This window comes from Electrona antarctica, assembly GCF_951216825.1.
Source record: "Electrona antarctica genome assembly, chromosome: 8".
NCBI lineage: Eukaryota > Metazoa > Chordata > Actinopteri > Myctophiformes > Myctophidae > Electrona > Electrona antarctica.
In genome coordinates this window covers 41,583,013-41,604,681 of record NC_136789.1, presented here as the reverse complement: position 1 = coordinate 41,604,681, position 21,669 = coordinate 41,583,013, and the positions used below count along the sequence as shown (strand labels likewise).

Genomic DNA, 21,669 nt, shown 5'->3' with positions numbered 1-21,669 from the left:
TATTTTTGTTTTTCATAACGTTGCTGTGTCTGCAGAAACCTCTTATCTCCATATTCCCTTTTTATCCCACAATGTTATCCATTTTTTCACCCGGTGCCAAATTGCCTAAGCTGTAATCCTGGGTGCTACTGTCCCTCTGCCAACCTGGGGAGAGCCCAGGTTGAGCTCATGCTTCCTTCAATGCATGAGGAGTGAGCAGGCCGCTTCATACTGTATCACCTGACAAGGGTTCGATTCCCGCCAGGGGAATTGAACCCGGGACCTTCTAGCTGTGAGGCAACAGCGCTTCCGACTGCACCACCATTCCATGTTCTTTTTCTGTAAATTAACAGCCTAATTGATCATACTAGTCATACAAAAGCATCAAAAGTAGCAGTTCCACAAGCTCGAAACGTGGCACGAATCCTCGGTCTGTCGTTCAGACAGAACGATCGATTCTTAAATTTATAGTAGGATTTATAGTACTACGGCCTACCTCGCGGTCAGGCAGTAGATGGCGTTGGTGGCCACTGGGAGCTTGCCCGCCTCGCCGCAAGCTCCGTTGCTCTGAGGGCCGGGGCCCATGGCGGCCCCCACGGCCTTGGTCGCCGGCCGGGGGACCATGTAGTTAGAGGCCCAGCTGGGCTGGTCTGGGGTGGAGGGGAGGGGTCTCCTCTGGAGCCTGCCGTCCTGACCGGGCAGCGGCGACGGGCGCTCCGGGGGGGGCGGAGGGGGCAGTTCTCTCAGGGCGGGGGGTAGAGGTAGTGGTTTGTCCCTGTGAGGCGCTGGGATCTGTGGGGGAGTTACTGTAGTTAAATAAAACTAATGAAAAAACTACAATAAAGAAAAAACATTTTAGTAAAGTTAGCTGGAAAAAAAGAAAAAGAAAAAAAAATAATGAAAACGAAGCATTTCACAAAATAAGAACCAAACCACCAAACCTAAACTACACTAAACTGAAAACAAAGTCAAACATGAAATCACAACAAAAACTAAAAGTAAAACTCAAAACTATAATAACATTATACTAAGGGGGAAAAGAAAGACACAAACACAATTTAACCTCTGACCTTGGGTGTGGCTCCCTGGGCCAAGGCAGCAGAGTTGCTGGGGGGTCTCGGCTGCAGCAGGTCCAAGCGAGGGGGTACCGGAGGAAGCGGTGACACTGGAGAGGGTGGGCGCTCCACCTACACACACACACACACACACACACACACACACACACACACACACACACACACACACACACACACACACACACACACACACACACACACACACACACACACACACACACACACACACACACACACACACACACACACACACACACACACACACACACACACACACACACACACACACACACACACACGATTGATTATCATTTGAAGAAGGGACTTGCATGAAAGCCATGTAGACTGATTTATGATCATATAGTCCGTCCGTCCGTCCCCCCTCTAGACAAAATATCTTTGCCAAAAAGCTGACAACACAAAGCGCTACATTGGCTCTGTGTTGTGAGCTTATACCGTAAATCGGTCATTTCCAGCGCACAACACTGTCGTACGAGGGAGCATAAAAAAGCTTTGGTATTCATGTCCTCTGTATGGTACTGTACCTTGACGCCGGCCAAGTGGCTCATCATCAGGCTCTGGTCCTCATCCTCGTCGTCCTCGTTGCCGGGGGACACGTTGCCGCCGGTCGCCTCTGGGACCCTGCAAGGCCCCTGGAAGCCGGCGAAGGAGACCCCGCTGACCTTGGGGTGGAAGGGGTCCACCACGATGGGCTCCGTGCCTTTGATCTCGCAGCGGCAGAACGGACAGCCCTGGCCCTCAGACTCCTGAGAACCACAAAGCTTGTTAATCACAGAAAGCCAAAAGGCAAAAGTGGATGAACATTAGGCAAAACAGCAATGAACATTCTGCAAAGAATGGATGATCTACGAGCTCACAACGCATCTCGAAGCATTGTGAGATTGGCCAATTTGATGTACAACAAGGACATGAGGTAAACATTGCTTCTGTAATGGGTTCCAACAACAGATTTCTTTATGTTCAACACTTTTTTTTAGCCACACATAATTAATAGATAGTAGAACGTCAACGCTATAGGCTGAGACAAATAACAACAATCACAATCACTCAAATTTCACTCTAGTCCACCCGTAATGACTATTGTAATTGTAACACTTTCTTTATTGTGTGCTCGCAACAGCGAGCACACACTAGTTATTGCCAGTTTATATTTATACTTCTTCCTCTTATTATTCCAATTTCCGCCCTTTTTTTCGATTTCCTACTACTTTCACACACTTTATGCTAGAAATGTAGTTCAAACTTCAAACTGTTCAGCTCTTTGCAGTTATTTATGCTTGTATTTTACTTTTTATAATTTGTTATACTTTAACGGTTTAACTTTTTTTTACATTCTTTATAATGAGAGTCGATGGAAGAAAGGTCCCATTTTTCACAGTTCACTTTTTTGTGCTCTAATTACCCTGTCATACTTTCACTTTGAAACTCCATTCAAACTTTAAAATGTTCATCAATCTTTGAATTTTCATTCATGAAAAAGTTGTTTTGAAAAAGTTTATACTTTTTAAAATATTTAACTTTATTTCCTCCCATAGACAATGTATGGGATTTTATCTCTAAATCAACCTCACTTTTGCAGCCTCATTACTCTGGCATACTTTGTCGTAGAAACGTGATTTAAACTTTAGCTAGCTCACACGACTGTGGACTTTTTCGTGGTTCAAACTGAATTCGAATATGTTACACGTTTTTTCCGAAATCGCAGTTCAATCGCAGGCCGTTTCTCCTAATCAGTGTCCCCTTAGAGTGCGGGGCCTCCTTGAGTAGAGTGTGGAAACTGAAATTCTTTCCTTGGAAATTTACCAAACAAATTGTCGTCCCGGCCAAAATATTCACTTTACACGGATGTTCTTTGGTCATTTTGTAGCCACACATGTCCTCTTTCACACAATGTAACCACCAAAGGACAGATACATACAGAATGTGAACTACAGCCTTAAGTGACACAAATACAGTCAAGCTGCCCATTGACCTCCATTGTATAATTCTTACGAGGAAATTATCGTGAAGACAATTCTTAACTCGCTCTTATAACCACATTTTCGATCGTACCAACACCACAATCGCACATGTTGTACCTCAATGTCTCAGGCCACTCACAGCGAAAAAGATATTTGCATTCGACTTTGTTCGGGCATAGGTTTCTCGCGTTGAGGCCCATTGAAATCTCCCAGTCATAGTGAAGCACTGTTTTACTCTCCCACAGCTGAGACATATAAGGGCTTAATTACAGGGCTGACATTAGAGTTACAAGATCTCAATGAGTTGCTCTGCGAAACCTTGTGAGCTTGTAGGTCTGCTATTTGTGCAATTAGGCTCTACACACAGAGTCACAGACACACGCATGCATGCCCGCGCACGCACGCACGCACGCAGCTTGTAGGTCTGCTATTTGTGCAATTAGGCTCGAATTTCCCCATTGACATGAATGGGAAAATGAGATTTTTCGCATTTTCTCACATTCAAGTATTTTTTCCTCAGAGACTGTAAGCACTATAATTACAAAACTTGGAGGGTAGGTTCATAATAATTACTAAAATGAATCAACTTATAATGTTATCGGTCGGCCTCATGGTGGCGCTATAACAGCCCACTTTACGTTTTGGCTTATAACTCTTGAACCGTAGGTCATAACATTATTTTTTCCCTGACTTCCTTGCGTCATGATAGATTTTCCGCCATTTTGAATTTTCTCCAAAACACAATTTTTGCTCCTCCTCCTACAGATTGTCCAAATCTCACAAAAATTGGTACACATGATCTCTGGACCTTTCCGATGAAAACGCCACAGGCGGAATTTTGATAGTGCGTATCATTCGGCCGTAATCGGCTTCCGAAGTTAGTGGGAGGGGCCTATTTTACAAAAACGCCACAAATCACGAACCAAACGTCCAATCAACTCCAAATTTGAATCAAATGTCATGGGTGGTTTAATCAACCAAAAGCCAAAAGCAATTCCATTTTCATCCATAGGGGGCGCCGCAAATGCAAAACAAATAACCGTTTGTCGCAAAAAACATGATTTTTGGGGGCATAAATCCCCTCCGAATTACTTACACATGATCACAGGGGTGACGCGACATTGTAATTGGCTGGCAATATTAGTGGGAGGGACCTATGTAAGCGACTGCTTACATAGGTCATGTAACCTTTCTAGTTACATGCAGTTATTCAAATTCACGTTTGGGACATAAAAGACGCCGTGATATTCTTTTGTTAAAATATAATATCAATACCTCTAGCCTCTATATTGCCATAGTACTCATTGGTATAGACTAGACTAGACTACTTTAGTCAACAGAAAATACATTTTCGGGTCGGGATACTGATTTCATCCATCATTATACAACAGGATAAACATGTGAATACAAATTGTAACTAGGAAATTGAAGATGATAAATGTGTTATTCAGATTGGATGAAATTGGTAACCCGCCTGAAAATGAATTTCCTGTTTATTTAAGAGCTGAAGAGACAGTAACTGAACAATAACTCAATAGCAATGATTACTATCAGAATTACAGAGCTTTAACTTTTTAAACAAACGTTTTGTTTTAACCAAAAAGATCGCACCCGTGCGAACTGAGCGGTGGAACTATACAGGACAGGATATATAGGACGTGTGTCTGACCTGCCAGGCAGTTAGACAGGAGGTACACATGAGGTGACTGCAGGGCTCGATCTTGACGTCCTTGTCGTTCTCGGCGCAGATCTTGCACAGCTGGAATGTGGAGCCCATCTCGCAGTACAACTCGTACTGCTCCTGTGCACGGGAAAGACAACCATACGTCAATGTTTTCCACGCTGCCGGCCGCACGGAACAGATTTTCACTTCCACTGATTAAGCTGCCACATCAAATGGTTTGAGCGCAACTAAAGCCCAAACCAAACCAGTTGCGACTCCTTGCTACTAGTCGCAACTCCTTGCAACAAAACAGTTTTAAGGCATGTCACACCAATGCAACTTCTTGCGACTGCCATTGGGGATCATGGTTGCGAGAAGTTGCATGTAGTTGTATGAAGTACAGTAGTCGCATTGGTGTGGTTTGGGCTTATTCCTACAGTGACAGGAGTTTTGTGTTTCAAATGTCCTTCGAGGCCATTCATTTATAAACTATAACAGCACTCCCTCTCATGTGATATAGTTTAAAAGCTTTAAAAGCTAGCTTTAAGCTAGCCACTAATCTTGCGTTTATTGCATTGTGTTTCTTTGCATCATGAGACGATTTCTCCTCTACTGTTTAGCCATCGTCTTCTAGGATCAACAAATCACATCTACTTGGTGGGAACAGAAACAAAATCGTGACAGAGTAACCACATTTTTGAAAGTCAAATGAAGATGAAGAAATAGATGCAGATGCGTTTCTGGAGTGGAAATGGATGGAGCAAACTAGAATTCTGTGCGTACCTGAGTAACTTTGATGTGGTCTTGGGGCGAGGGCTCACACAGGCCCGTCAGGTCTGGATTCTGAGCACGTCCATCTGGGAACAAGTAGCTGAGGAACACACAAACACGTCTCACTAATATGTCACCAGTATAATGTACAGTAATGGAAAACCATACAATGCTACAGTATGTGACTTCTGCACAGGGAAGGCAATGCCTTCCTTAAAAATACATAAATAAATACATAGAGAATGAGATATTAGACAACTTACAATCCCTCCCGGTAGCCATCGATGAGGGCTTGGAACAGGGGTTTGTTATGAGGGATGGTCTGCAGGATGTTCCCGTCTGCAGTCACGTAGCCGATGGCCCACTGGCCGAGCCGCGTACAGCTCAGCCTGAAGATGTAGCTGGGAAAGACACGAGAGCTTCCGTCAGCACAACAGCACAAACCATGCTTACTGGTCACACACAGCGGACCAGAGTTTGGTATTCATTAGGCCACGGACCCCCATAGCTCCATTCCATAGCATTAGTGAGTTCTCTACAATGCTCCACCAGGGACTATGTACGTCGGTATTTCGCCATATACCGGGTTTTTGATGTCTACCGATTAATAACATGTAATAAAATAATATCATTTTTCTGCCGTTGTGGAGTGAATCAAAGTTTCTCTATCTGGTCAAAATATTTAAGTTTCTGGCCAAACAGTGGATTTGACAGAAAAGGTGGGGTTCTGAGAGGCTTCCCACCGAAGACAAAAGGCTTTCAACAGCTGAACAGCTGAATGATATTATTTTTTCAGGGCGGTAGAGAGAACTGGCCGATGTCATGAATGCTATGACCCCATAATTCTGAGTGTACTAAAGCATTGGTTCCCAACCGTTTTATACTAAAGTACCACCTAAGCAAATATTTGGCTCTCCATAATAAATAACATTTATTATTTGTATATTTAGTTATACCTGCCCTTTTTGTTCCATTCCTAAGCCAATAATGCTGCTGCTCTAACAAAACTCAGTCTAATCACTAATCAGCACAACTGATGATATTTCTAAATTCTAATGTGATTAAGCCATTCTCAAATCTTCTATTAGCGGCTAGGTGTGCTGTCATGCACATTTCCCATGACCAAATATTCTGGATAGCCTATTTCAACCAATTGCTTGGTCAGAAGAATTACCTGTAGTAATATAAATATTTCATTCCACTTTTGTCTTTTTCCCTCCTTTTTTGGGTGACTCCTCTGTGTACCACCAGAGGGGGCCTCAAGTACCACTAGTGGTACAAGTACCAGTGGTTGGGAACCTCTGTACTAAAGGAACCAAATGGTTCCTAACTATCATTTAGCTGGGGACCTCCTGGAGACTCTAAAGGACACTTTGGAGAACCACTGCCTTAAATGGCCCTCCATGTTAGCAGAGTGTTTTAGAACTTGGAATAGCCTAATTACCATATTTAGCTGTTGTTGTATTTCATTAAAAATATATATAAAGATGATAACTGCACCTTAAATCTCTGCTTCTACAGATTACATTTCTGTTGTCGTTAAGAAGTCATTTGAAGCCTGGACCGCTGGCGTAGCGGTCCGGGCACCTAGTTAGCCTGAGTGACAATAATTATCAAAAGGCATAAAAGCCCAAATAATCTTTAAAAGAAGTCATTTGAATAGTGTTAGTTAAACTATCTTTACTCCAAGGAGTACTGTATTTTTTGCTAGACTTATCAAATGAATCAGGGCTTTCAACTGCATTAAAAAAAACATCAATGATGGCATAACTTTGACAAAAAATGAATAAAGTGAGTTTCTGAGAAACTACATATGCATTGGAAATCAGTCAGTATATTGTGAGCAGGGGCGTTTTTTAGAGCTACGCAAACTACGCAGCTGCGTAGAGCCCCGACGGCTAGAGGCCCCGAGAGTTCTCCCTGAAAAATGTCTAATATTGCAGCCCGTTCAGTCGCAGCGGTCATTTTGTTTGCCTGCGACGGCCGTGCGTCGCTTCCTCCTCCCAAACGGAGTCACTTCTTCATCCTCCCGGACAAGCGTCGCCCGGCCGTCCCATTGTGGGGCCCCCTGTTGTCCCCCTCTGGGGCTCTGAACCTGCTGCCTGGCCGCATCATCAGCGGCGCGCATCGCATGTAGTATGAATCCACCCGTGCCATGCAGATCTTAGAGCAGATCTACAAGCTCACAACGCGGCGCGCTGAGACGCGTTGTAGATCGGCCGCGCCGCCGCGCAACGCAGTCAAATTATAAACACAATGGAAACCGAACATAAACAAGCTGAACACATGTAGGTTAGTTGAGTGCACAACCGCTCACCTCACAAACAAAACTCGTCACTCGAGTGAAGTGAAAAAGGTAGGCTGTGTCATGTATATGACTGTGGACAAAAAAAAAGGTTTAATTTCAAATAATTAATCACGCTGCACGCATGGACCGACGACCAAACGAGAGGGACCTCTCTCTCTCTCTGTCTCTCTGTCAGTCCAGTCAATGTCATGATTTCACAATTTTCTAATTGAATTTTGAATTTTGATTGATCACAAACTGTCTGCAGGCAATCAAGCAAATGTGCTACTTTATAATTATAACAAATAACAGCAACACAAGCTGCTGTTCATTTTACTTTGAAAACCAGTAATTTGAGCTGCACTGCAGGGCAGACTGGTTTATTTAACAGGGACAATACAAAAAACAATGTATAAAGTTGTAAAAACATGAAATTGGGTACAGTAGTTGTCTTCTCTATATCACAGTCTATGGACTTTGCTTGTTAGAGCACTTTAGGGAACAGCAAAGTCTATGGACTGTTTATTTAGTGCACTAAAAGCAGTGAGGCAGCCACAGTGGGCACATGTTTTAAGTTAAAGCAATTTATTCCTGAATCCCCATATTGTTCCTGATGAACAAAGTAAACATTTTCTCATACTTTATCTAAAGCTTCTGTGTTGCTTTAAATAATTATATTATCAGTATTACATGAATGTGAATCAGTGAATGTATTTGTTTTGCACTGGCATATGGCATCTTCTTAATTAGCCTATTTGTTTTCTATGATCTCATCAGGGAATTGAAGTTATTAATATATCTTGCTCAATAATATAGCTTTGTACTGATTGATAAAATCATAGACAAAATCTGAGATGCTTATTTACTCAATGTTCATATCTTGCTCAATACTGAGTGTAGATTTGTACTGATTGACTCAAGTATAGTTAGTATAACCTTGTATCCCCATCCCCTGCAAAATGTGTCTAGCACCCCTAAAGTGCCCTATTCAAATTTCGGCCCCTGCCCCTCCAAATCCCTGTTTTTCAGTACATGCATTGTACAGTTGGGACGTGGGGGAGCTCACACTGTACTTTGTCTGCTATGCCGTTTTGCCTGGTAGTCTGCTATGCCGTTTTGCCTGGTAGTCTGCTATGCCGTTTTGCCTGGTAGTCTGCTATGCCGTTTTGCCTGGTAGTCTGCTATGCCGTTTTGCCTGGTAGTCTGCTATGCCGTTTTGCCTGGTAGTCTGCTATGCCGTTTTGCCTGGTAGTCTGCTATGCCGTTTGACGCAAGGGCCCCCTGACAATCCTTTGCTTAGAGCCCCCTGAATGGTAAATCCGGCCCTGATTGTGAGTCATAGTAGTCAATGGGCTAAACATGCCAGACCACAGGTATGATCCTTTAACCAGTGTGTAATTCAAGGCCACTCACCACAAGATGACTTTTGAGAATACATTTTTAGAGCACCAAAGACATGCAATTTTGTAGTGAGTTTGTAATTACACAATGTAACAATTAGGCCTAAAGCCGACAACAACATGGACTGCATTCGTATAACCAGAAATCAAGCCTCAGTAGTCGTGATCATATATGGTCAGAAGGAAGAACGATTTGGGGGGAAAAGGATGACCGTAATGCTGTTGTAGAGCTGGGATACATTCATTTAGTCCCAAGCAGTGGTGTAATGGTGATACCACGGCACGTCGCTCGCACGTGCCCTTGCACACGCCTTCTGTAAATGTGCACATGCGCACAGAACAGCTGATAGCCTAAGCCTATATTGTTTATAGTGTATGAAAGTTTTAGACACACAAACACAAAAGTAGACAATCAGACGGTAAGTGAATAATCAGACAAACTTCTTTACTGCACTGCAGTAACAAAACTAAAAAGTTTGCTTTGGATGGAGCATACTGCTGTGTTGCTTACCGTGTATGAGAATGTGCGTTCACGTAAACAGTTAAACCTGTTGTTATGCAAAGTAGTAGCCATTTGATTTGGGCACGTTACTTGACACGGTGTGAAAGTAGAGGGGGGAATGGCGGCACGCCCACCGCCAGTCAAGCTAAACCCTTACATCACCATGGAGCCGACCTGTTCTGACATGTTGATCCTTCCCCATCCATCCTTCCTCTTCAATGTCTCCCTTTTGAATGATACCTGTCCATTCAAACTCTAGACGGGCCTGCCCCAAAGTTATTAGTGCAGCTACGCCCGGCAGCCGGCCAAACCTAGTTCTCAACAGGCCCGAAAATTAAGGCCCGGGCCCTACCTCGGACCCTCATCAAACCCTGTACACTCAAGACACTGCCCCAGGTGCCACCCTTAGATCTCCATATATGGAGCTGACCTGTTCTGACATTCCATATGCTGATCTAACCTCATCAAACCCTGTACACTCAAGACACGCTCCATATATGGCCAGTACAGAATTCATTGTCTCCACCAGGCCGAAGGCATGGGGAGAGAGTATGTTTTGCACTCCGTCCGTGTGTGTGTGTGTGTCCTTCCTTCCTTCCTTCCTTCCGTCCTTCCGTCCGTCCGTCCGTTATCAGCTAATCTCCGGTACCGTTGGCCCGATCCATGCCAAACTGTGCACACACACTCCATGGATGCCAACGATGAACCTCTGCCCCAAATATTCCTCAAAGGCCTGTTATAGCGCCACCATGAGGCCGATTTAGGCAAAACACATTTCTGTAGATTACCCCTACACATTTTATCCATACATCACACAATTCGGTATACACTATCTACATAGTCATGTGATCAACACGGATTTGCACCATTTCCCATCTTCCATCCTGATTGGCTAATATTGGCTTCCAAAGCTCACATAAATGGTCCATTTCGAACAAAATGCCACAAATCACAAAAACAGTGTGCAATTTCCGTGAAATTATACACGCACATTTTCACTAGGCCGAGGACGACATGCCACTCATTATTTTCCAAATCAGCCTCATGGTGGCGCTATAACAGGCCAATTCCTGTTTTTAGCTATAACTGCATCAATCTGTATACAACTTATGTATGCGCACTCCCTAGAGGCCATGGAAAAACATTTTCCCTGCATCCCTCCACATCTGCCGGTTATAGCGCCACCATGAGGCCGATTTCACATTGCTTATGTTTGTTGCACAGATTTCATCCAAATCTCATGCAAATCGGTACACATGATCTCTGTAGTCATGTGATCAAGACGAGTCTGTTGGATTTCTCAGATTCTACACTGATTGGCTAACATTGCCTTCCAAAGTTTTCAGGAGTGGCCTGTTTCATTCAAAATGCTGGACATGTCCTGCTCATCCAGAATTCTATCCTCAGAGATGCTATGAGTGATCTGGCTCTGCATTTCCTCAACAAAATGAAGAAAATTGTTGCAAAAAACAAACAAACAAAAAAACATGTTTATATTACTCCTAAACATTATGCCAAACATCACACACAGTCCTATCCTCCTGGTGGAGACCTGTGCCCAGAAGGGCACTTTTTCTAGTTCCATTATGTTGATCTGACCCCCCATGACAAAGCGTCAGCGCTCGCCCTGCAGTCTGCCGTCACCCAGGCAGATGTGGTCGAGGTCGCTTCTCGCCCTCAGGCATCTTACTGGTTATACTATGTATCTGTGTGCCCATGTTTACTGTAGGTGTGTGTTTGTGTATCTATCTGTCTCACCTGCCAGGCTTATGAATGAACCTTTGCAGTCGGGCCTTGACCTCGTCGTAGGTGAGGAAAGCCATGTAGCCTGAGTGTGTCACTGCCAGGCTGTTCCAGTTCCTTAATAGAGATGACCATGGCTGCACGCACACACACACACACACACACACACACACACACACACACACACACACACACACACACACACACACACACACACACACACACACACACACACACACACACACACACACACACACACACACACACACACACACACACACACACACACACACACACACACACACACACAGCTTGTAGATTGCCTTCTTGAAGTATGAAATAGGGCTTAAGTGCTTTGATTCATTGATGGGTATATGATCTCTGTCAGGAGGAAACCTCAAATGTCCAAAACTGTTACTTTTCAGGATTAAAAAACAATGCAGCAAAAGCTACAAGCTTAAAACAAGCTTGCATATCTGCTACTTTTGACACTTTTATGTGACGCTGTAGTAGTAGTAAGTATGGCGTCAAAAAATAAAAATAGAGATAAGAGGTAAGAGATAAGACTTGCCCAACAACAAGTCAGCAACGATACATTTATAATGTAATCGCTGAGAAAATAATGGCTAGTTGCAGCCCTACTGATGAATGGACAATAAACCTGAGATATGGACACTGCCATCTCTCTGACTTTGACTCATCACTGGGTGTTCTTGCTTATAGCCATCAGAGCTAAACCATGTCTCGACTCTGTTGAGTTAAACTATGCTTAAAAACAATATTCCTTCAACTAAATCCATATGTTTCCTGCTTATTTCCCTCCTACGGCTAACCTAAGGACGTTATTTCGGTTTTACATCCCACTAAAGGGAACCCTCTGGAAGAGTTCCAGCCACCACACCCTCAATAATGACCGAGCCATGTCCCTGTGGAATAAAGGGAAAAAAACGGTAGCCATGACTGAAATTAACTACCCACGCAGTGGTATGACTAGACCCTTTTTTAGCTAAGAATATATGGGTGGCAGAGAGAGTAAATGTCATGTTGGGAAATACACCAAGAGGACACAGCATATATATTCGTTTAGACACAATCGTAGTGAACCGGCTGCTTAAAATGACCAGTAGCATACTTGATAGTGATTTCCTACTTTTCTGCATTCCTTAGGCAGGTAACAGGTGGTTCAGTAAGGTAACCACACAGTAACTACTTAACTAATATACTGTCGCAGCATGACAAATAGCAAAAAAAAATCTAATCTACAAGCTCACAACAGAGCAGATCTGCTATTTTTGCTAAAAAGAAAAACTTTGACTTTGATGAATTTGCCCTTACCTGGAAGAGCCTGGTGAAGATGTCAAACTCAAACACAGAGATGTAATCGTTGCAGGTGAGGTCGATGGTGGACTTGAGGGCCATGGCCTCCAGTCCAGAGCTGATGGGATGGAACTCATGGAGAGCCTGCCTGAAGGACCTCCACGGTACTATGGTCCTGCAGGGGACACAGGGGACATGAGACATTAGACGTTTGCCCCGGGACCCAAACTAGTGAAAACGGAAGATCTACAAGCTCACAACGTGGCGCTTTGCGCCGCGTTGTGAGCTTGTAGATCGGCTATTTTAGATCGAGCTTAGATAGAGCTTGTAGATCGGCTATTTTCACTACTTTTTAAACATTTTGTTTCTAATTTATGGAATGTCTTAGATTTTTCTTTGATTTCTTCATGAAATTACTGGGTGGGGAAAATCATTGAATTTGTTTTTAATTCATAAAATATTTGCTTTTTTGGGAATGTTATTTTGAAAAGGTTTTGAAACAAAAAAAACAGATAAAACAGCAAAGTCCCGGCCTGGGCCATGGCTCAGCGGTCCAGGCACCTTGGCCGGTAGCCCGAGCCTGGCAGTGTGCCGCAGGTTCGACTCCCGATCCCGACGGCTTTTACTGCATGTCACTCCCCCATCTCTCTCCCCATTTCATGTCAGCATACTGTCTGTTCCTCTATAAAAAATATAAAATAAAGGTGAAAGCCGAAAAAAAACACATAAAAAAAACTAAATTTCTATTCACCTTTTACACATAGACGCACACTTACTGAACACGCTGTAGTGTGCATGCCAGGTCGCTAAGTGGCGGTGACGCACTGCCACCAGATAGACCAGGCAAGCATCGTACTTGAACTACTTCCTATCACAAGGCTTTTGTTTACATCATGTTCCATGGTTTACATTCACCAATGCAGAGGCTCGCTAGTCGCTACATTTGTATTCGTAGGATAAGCGGGCGAGGGAGCGCTTGCTCATTATAGGAACTCCAAATATTGCCTACGGCTCTGCATCAATGTAATAAACATATGCGTTGTGAGCCCACGTGAGCCATTATGTCAAAGGTTTTGCGGATTCATCGTTTTGCCCGTTTACATGGGGAGGAATCAGCGTTTTCAAATATTTCCACTCTGGAAGGTGTTTTCACTTTGAGTGAAGACACCGTTCTCATCTAAACGGATCCCCACAAAAAATAATGTATTGTACCGTTTTCTATGGACAGCGTTCTCGTGTAAAGGGGCCTAAATGGCCCTTTATGAGACTGCAATTCTGATAGTGTGCAAAATTGTGGATCCATTTGAACACACTATGAAGAGTTAAACTAACACTTGGATGAAGAACTTCTATCTGTGTTTCACATGCCTTAAACAATGCATTGTTTCGCTGTTTCAAGGAGAGACCTTGATCATGAAAGACTAGCTCTTGTTTAAAAAGGGAGTATGGCTGTCTTGACTCCAGACAAAATCTCCTTTTAAAACTTTTTAATGAACTAAATGAAATTTAACTTGATTCCACACGCATTTCTATCAGTTATACCAAACACATCTTTATTTAATACCTTTGGAGCTAACCAGTGTGACTCAATGTGGATTTACCCTTTAATTGCTCACACCCATTAATCTGAAAGAACTTCTGGTAATAACCTGGTATTAACCCTCCCAACCAGCAATCAGCGCTGGGGAATCAAGCTGATTCAGCACTGCAGTGAATGAGTGTGATGGTAGACATACACGGTGTGGGTGAAGGCCATTCATTTCACCTCCAACTGTTTAGTGCAGGTTCATTCTGATCTCAGTGTAAACCACTGGTTCACAAGGTTTATCCAAAGCGCTTTGCAATGTGGGCGTGTACTGGAGAAGAGTCGAGCATAAAGAAACTCACTTGTCCCCGAATGACCTCCTCCAGAACTCTGCTGCATCGGCTTTGGTGATCCGGAAGTTGTCTCCTTGGAACAGGCCGTTGGGGAAGATGGCTTTCAGCTCAGCCAGCATGTGGCTGAAGATCAGAGACAGCTTGGTCAGATTCCGCCTGTAAAGGGGAAGGAAGGGAGAGAGAGAGAGAGAGAGAGAGAGAGAGAGAGAGAGATATGTTTTTAAAAAAACAAGACAGGGCTCAGATCTCTCACTGGCCACAGTCTAGATCTCAGATGTTGCCAGGCAGTCTATGATGTCAGTCGTCAATGACATAACTATGAGCTATTATTACTCCAAATTTGGGCAGGTTTTCAGCCCGATCTGACCCACATTGACTACCCATTTTTTTCGGCCCAGTGGTCTGCGTGCATACTGTAATAGAGCCTAATACCGGATCCTTGACATGAAAATGTTTGAGAACCACTGATTCATACTTGCGCATTGATCACTACACAGATATACATAAATTAGTGATTGGAATGTTTAAAGCAAATATGGTGTCTATAAAAGCATGTCTTTGCACACCGGAAATAGGAGCAATGCACAAGCTCACCACGCACATTCTAAGCTTGTATTTTCAGTGCGTGACCAAATATAAATCAGGCATATACTTGTCGAAGGAGACTGAAGCTTTGCCTACACTTGGAACAAATCCCGGGTGGGCGGGCTCAACCGACAACATGTCAATGTAAATTCAAATGCGTTAGAGGTAAAACAGGAAGAGCCATTCAACAACATAGGACAATAGTGCAGGGCAATGCTATGGAACACACAGCCAACACTGCAGTCAATGACACCAAGCAACAGAGAAACACAAACTTGTGCGGGTAACAGCCCGACCCGTTCTTGTGTGGCGGGGGCCTAAATGAACTCCCAGCTGTGTTCAAGCACTGTGAAGCACATTCAAGGAGAACTGTAGGTAGAGTTCTTTGGCACCTGGTTATTTAATAACAAAATAACGTTTTTTGTTTTTTGTGTTTTTAGAGGGGGGTGTTTTTTTGTGTTTTCTTTAGAGGGGGGCTACTATTGTGATATGTTCATGTACAAGTAAGTGACCTGGACAGTAAAAAACATAACTGCCAGGTGCAACATTTAGCTTCTCTGTTGCCACTCGCGTTCCACTTCTCACTTGCGTTCTCATACAAACCCCTTACACAACAGCAGCCAATACGGCTTCACGTTGCAGTGTTCAGAGTATTTTATTTATTTTATGCCATTCAGACTATGGGTTTTACATGTAAGTGACTTAGAGGGAGCCAATCATGATGAAAACGTGTCCACTGCGGTCGTCCCCACGACTACGGTCGTCAGTACGGTCGTTGGTAAATGTAGTCCAGGCGCTTTTGAAGCACCTGGCAAAAAGGTTGCTTGACTTGACTGAGCTATATGGAGTTGTACATTGAACCATCAGTGGTTGATGTCTGCAGCCATCACCACACCGACACAAAGTGGAACGATGTACAATATATACGGTATATATATATATTCATCATGGCATTATGTACAAGTTGGAAATCACAGGCAGCATGGTAATGGGAACAAGGGAGGGTTCATTACAGTTTATGACACATGCCTTGGAATATAGTAATAGAACAATAACACTTTTGTACATCAGAGTGTTTGCTTAGTGATAGTTCCACAGGAGAAGACCAGACGGTCACCAACGTTTTTACGACTAAAACACAATCTCTTCATTGTAAGTATTATTTATGTTTAACAAAACCCTGACTTCTATTCGCAGTGGCCATTGGATGTTTATTCAAAATGTGTTAGTAGTGACTGTGTGCACCAGTCTTTTAATTTATATATTTTTTAACAGTGTGGTATATAGTGCCATCCCATCCTTCCCACAGAAAGCAGTTGTATGATGAACACCTCATTTCCATCTAAGAAGTTTGCCCATCCTTGAAAAGAGCACCAATCAACATTATAACAATTTAGACATTTATCATGACGCTTTTATGCCGAGCGACTTACAATAAGCAAGGTAACGCCATACATCAAATGCAGAGTGACAGTGTAGTGTTAGTGCCTCAGTAAACTAGGATCACAGCTTTGGGTCCCAGTTCACAGGCACACTGATTTAAAGGGGATATATGAAGACTCTTGGCATACGGAAGTGGCTAATATAGCCTAACTATCTGAATCAGCAATCAGGAAGGATGTGCTTCAGCTTAGTAATCACATTCTGAGACAAGAAAGGGGAAGCGACACCTGTTTGTCACCTGTTTTTTTCTAAGGCAATTTCTTAGAAGCCTCATCTTCAGAATGTAACAGAAACCACAAAATAAAGTAAACAAGTCAAATGAAATTATTTGGCCGTCTAACTAGCATCTCTAAGAGTTAACTTGGGTATGTGTGCAATATGTTAAGACTATTATCCTGGCCATTTTCACAGCCAGCCTACAGCAAACTCCTCCCATGCTCAAACTTATTAAAACATAATGCACAAGAAATCCCTTAAACAGGAGTCTTCAATGTTTTTCTAAGGACACCTTCGTGCTATTTGATAATCAACTTACAAAATGGTCTGTTGACGGCTGAGAGATTTGAGACTAGATTGGAAGTGATAAATTCGTTTGAGAGCATAATTTGTGTACTAATTCAATCTCATTTCTAATATTATATTGGATTCAGCATGGTATTTCATACGCTACATTTTTTGGAAGAAGAATTAAACTAAAAATAAATGTCTTTGCCAAAAGGAGCCAATCAACAAGCTCACAACGCATCATTGTTGGGACACGTTGTGAGCTTATACTGTAGATCTGCAATTTGTACTACTTATTCACTTCTGTTTTCCCGTCTCACAAAATGAGAGAAGAAAAGGCTAATGTTAGCATTAGCACACGATGTCTATCTTTCTCCAGAAACGTTAATACTTTAATCGCGATGCCGTGAAGTCAGAAATCAGACCTGAACCTCGGATGGATGATCAACACCACGGACAGCGCCGTAGTTTTCAGAGAAAACGGCGAGAGAAGACAGTTATTAAAACAGGACTATGGATGCGCACGCATGTTTGGTGTGGGCGGGGGTGAACATGCCGTTGCCAAGCAACCGGGCCAGGGCTAAAAGTAGCCAAACCGTTACATAATTCATATTGATATAAAGCGATTAACTACGATATATCTCGTAGTTGGCAAATAGTGATCAACAAAAACAAAAGTTAGAATATGTACATAAGAGATTTTTGACCGACAGCGACAAAATAAGGAACACTGAGCTGCTGGCCCTAGATACTGTACACTGGAGCTCTAACTGGGTGGATGAGTAAATGTGTACATCCATCAAAAAAATAGGAGTGAATATATTATGAATTCATAATTATACATGATCTACCGCTGATGAATGAGTGAATGTGTAGTCAACTGCGTCTGAATCTGGTTTCTGTTCAAAAGCTTCAGACCAGGTGTTTCCCAACACCTGCAATGGCCATTGCAAAACATTAATTGTGTTCTTGGACCCATTTCTGTGCTTCCTGTTTTTGGGGTCATTGTGTGGTTGAAAGTTCCACCTGACTCATGTCTGGGCAAGAATGGTGATAGGTCCGTTATAATAATACTACTGCTGTTGATCTTGACAAGAACACCTGTACTGGGGCAATAACTTAATACTTCATTTCTAGTCCATGTCTACAAAACAGTACATTGCCACCAAATAGTGATATTATCTCCATTGCAGACAGTGAAAAGCTCATACACTGCAGGCTTTTTCTTTTTCTAGTAGACTCACTGTAATACACTTTATCTGGCCTACCCAAGAAATCCATTATGAACCTGCAACAAGTTCAGAATGGTGCTATTAGAAACGCAAATTGTGATTGGCAGGAATGAGATGAGCATGTATGATGATAAGAGCACCCCTCACTTCACATGGGTGTGATTCTTTATTTTCTTTTATAGGTGCAGCAAGTAATACTTTATTGTTAATATAAGTGTTAAATAGCTCTATACTGTTTGTTCAGTAACAGGTGTCTCCCTGTCTTTGCAGCTCTTTAAAATGTATTTTCAGGTCTTGATACCAATTTGATCCAATTAGGAAAGAGAACTCAGGCTAAAGAGGTTAAATTAGAAGTGACAAAATACATGAGTAGACAGATTTGTAGCTGGAACATGATACATTTTAAGCTAATAAATGGGTAGGCCTACTCTCTTCTCATTGGCTGAAATTGCCAACCCAGTTGGCAATGTTATTGAGCAAAAGCTGTAGCAATGATTACTATCAGAAACAGTATATAAAGCTTTAACTTTTTAACAAAACATGTACTGTTTTAAACAAAACATATCACTTACACTACCATTCATTTTTAAATGGGTTTCCTTTCCTCCCACTTTACTTCAGTGTTATTAGTGTAAACTAAACTCCTTCTAGGTCGCTTAGAAGTCATCCTACATTAATTAGTTTTACTTTAGTCTTCTGGTTCACTGCTGGAACATGCATGGCTACCCTGCCCGAAACAATGTGTTTATTTGTGAGCATGCATCTGTCTGACACCTGTTACATGTTATAGTGATACTAGGGGACGGCCGTAGCTATTAGTGGGTAGAGCGAGGCCCTCTATCGAACCACTAATAATCAGAAGCCCAATATACATAACATATCAAAGGCTTTCTTCTGACTGAAGGCAAAGGTGATTTGTTTCTCAAATCTGATCTTTAGGACTGACAGTGCACACCGTTATACAAATTATTCGATTAGTGTGTTCAGACATCGCCAATTTGCTTCTTTTTTTTCTTCAGCGAGTGACATCAAATCAGGCTTCAGTGTGTCCAGACTACCGTACATACATCTTTCTATCTAGATGCATGTTTAGAAATCAACTAAGAATGTGGTTCAAATCTGATTCACAAGAATCTACATCCATGTGTGGTTGTTCAGACTTGATCAAAACAGATCAGATTTGGGCTGCCAGTCTAAACATAGACAAAGTGCCCCCCCCCCTGTGCAACGCAACACACACACACACACACACACACACACACACACACACACACACACACACACACACACACACACACACACACACACACACACACACACACACACACACACACACACACACACACACACACACACACACACACACACACACACACACACACACACACACACACACACACACACACACACACACACACAAATAATGGTGAATGCTTTTGTCTTGTAGCGCAACCAACCTGGGCTGAGAGTTCTCCTCATACATGCGCTCTTTGGCCTCCTTGAAGAGGCTCATGGTCTGCTTGATCTTGTTGGTGAGGTTTTCCATCACAACACGAAAGTACTCATTCTCCCCAAGAATCTCCATCTTGCCCTCGTAACGTGACAGAATGGTGCGCAGGTGCTGGTAGGTGTCGGGCAGCAGGTCCAGGATATAGGGCGGACTGTTCTTCAGCGCCACCTTGGGGTTCTGGCAAAGGCGCACCACCTGAATGGGAGACAAGAGGGTCCACAATGATTTAAGGCAGGGGTCTTCAACAGGACCCCTTGTGGGTTCTCAGAGTTACTACAGGGGATCCGCCAAATCTTTGTGTGATTTGTTTTTTGATTTTGTTCTTTCTTTTTATATTTACCCCTTGAGCACTAGCATCCCTATTCTGGGGGAACATTTGCTGAAAATAGCAGGTCTACAAGCTCAGCGTTGCGAGCTTGTAGATCTGCTATTTTCGGCAGAGACTTTGGTGTGCAGGGGTCAGGTTTATCGATATCTGGCATTTTCATCAGCTGATTTTTTTTAGCTATACCATAATTTCGTGCAAATATCCACAACAGCTGTTGTTTTCACAAATGCTCACACTTGTGTAACCCAGACCATGCGTGTTCATGCTGTGGAATAGTGTTGCTATGCATATTACCAATTACCATTGCTTCGTCTTTGTCTGAATGACTGAGTAGCCTTAGCCTATATTTTGGTTATCAAAATCTGACAATTCTTTGTTTGAAAAAAAGTAAGCAGTCTCTTTTAAAAGAGATATAAGTGTATAGAAGTCACTGTATAGAAGTATAAACGTGCTGGACATTTTGTAATGTCGTAGAGAAGGGCATTAACCCATGAGGCCTGTTCACAAGTGTGAATGTTTTTTTCTTTTCTATGACTTTTTGATTTACAATGACAATGATATTTACGCTAAAATGTAAAAGCTGTATAGAATAATTCCACTGTGAATTTCTGCCCCATATTTGAACTCTAAAGCAGTGGTTCCCAAAGTGGGGTCTGGGGACCCCCAGGGGAACTTGAGGTAGTTCTAGGGCATCCCCAGCTAAATGATTGTTTGGAACCAATTAACCAAATGGACCCTCGTGAATCTGTAACTCTGAGAGTGTACAAATGGAACCAAATGGACCCATTTGTACACTCGGAGTTAAATTAACATTGATTTTACAATATAAATTGGGGGTCCCACCGTCCCAGAGATAGAAATGCCATTAAATGGGGGGGTCCGTAGACTAATGCATGTCAAACTGGGGGTCCTTGAAATTAAACGGGTTGAGAATCACTGTTAAATCCGTAAAATGTTCTCTTATGGGTGTCCCTGGCATATCTTTTCAAATGGGGGTCCGCAGGCTAATAAGTGTCAATGTCGGGGTCCTTGACATGAAAAAGTGTGGGAACCACTGCTCTAAAGGCCTGGTCAGTCAGTCACCATTGACTTCAGCTGTAACGGTGAAAGCTGCTATCAAGTTGGTAAATGGTCTGCCTTTTCTTTTTCTATAATAGCACTTTATACAAGCAATTTATATTCTTGTGCATCATTTACATTCAGAGGCAACCACAGGCACCAAACTGCTCATCGGGAGCAGTTGGGGGTTTTGCTCAAGGACACTTCGACATGATGCCAGCAGGAACCAAACCAGGAAACCTTCCGGTTCCCAGATGGCTGATCCACCTCCCAAGCCACAAACTCTCCTTGTGTTATGTCACGTGGACAGAAACAGTCCGTCTGTGTTTCTGCTGACATAGGGTGAATAGATGCAACAGTTAAACTAATCAATTTAATCCAAATGTAATAATCGCTTAGTAATCAATCCG

General features: G+C 42.8%; 1 protein-coding gene across 2 annotated transcripts in view; it reads right to left on the bottom strand.

The window, feature by feature from the left end:
- Positions 1-21,669, bottom strand: part of LOC306927569 (E3 ubiquitin-protein ligase CBL-like) — a 33,430-nt gene that overhangs the window by 9,984 nt on the left and 1,777 nt on the right. For both annotated transcript variants that reach the window (XM_079507356.1, XM_079507355.1), the window contains exons 2-11: positions 19,820-20,067; positions 14,608-14,754; positions 12,739-12,895; positions 11,419-11,540; positions 5,735-5,872; positions 5,484-5,571; positions 4,707-4,838; positions 1,601-1,822; positions 1,050-1,166; positions 476-771 (exon numbers count right to left, since the gene is read on the bottom strand). In XM_079507356.1, the coding sequence (XP_079363482.1) occupies positions 476-771; positions 1,050-1,166; positions 1,601-1,822; positions 4,707-4,838; positions 5,484-5,571; positions 5,735-5,872; positions 11,419-11,540; positions 12,739-12,895; positions 14,608-14,754; positions 19,820-20,067 (1,667 nt within the window). The remainder of the gene's footprint in view (positions 1-475; positions 772-1,049; positions 1,167-1,600; positions 1,823-4,706; positions 4,839-5,483; positions 5,572-5,734; positions 5,873-11,418; positions 11,541-12,738; positions 12,896-14,607; positions 14,755-19,819; positions 20,068-21,669) is intronic.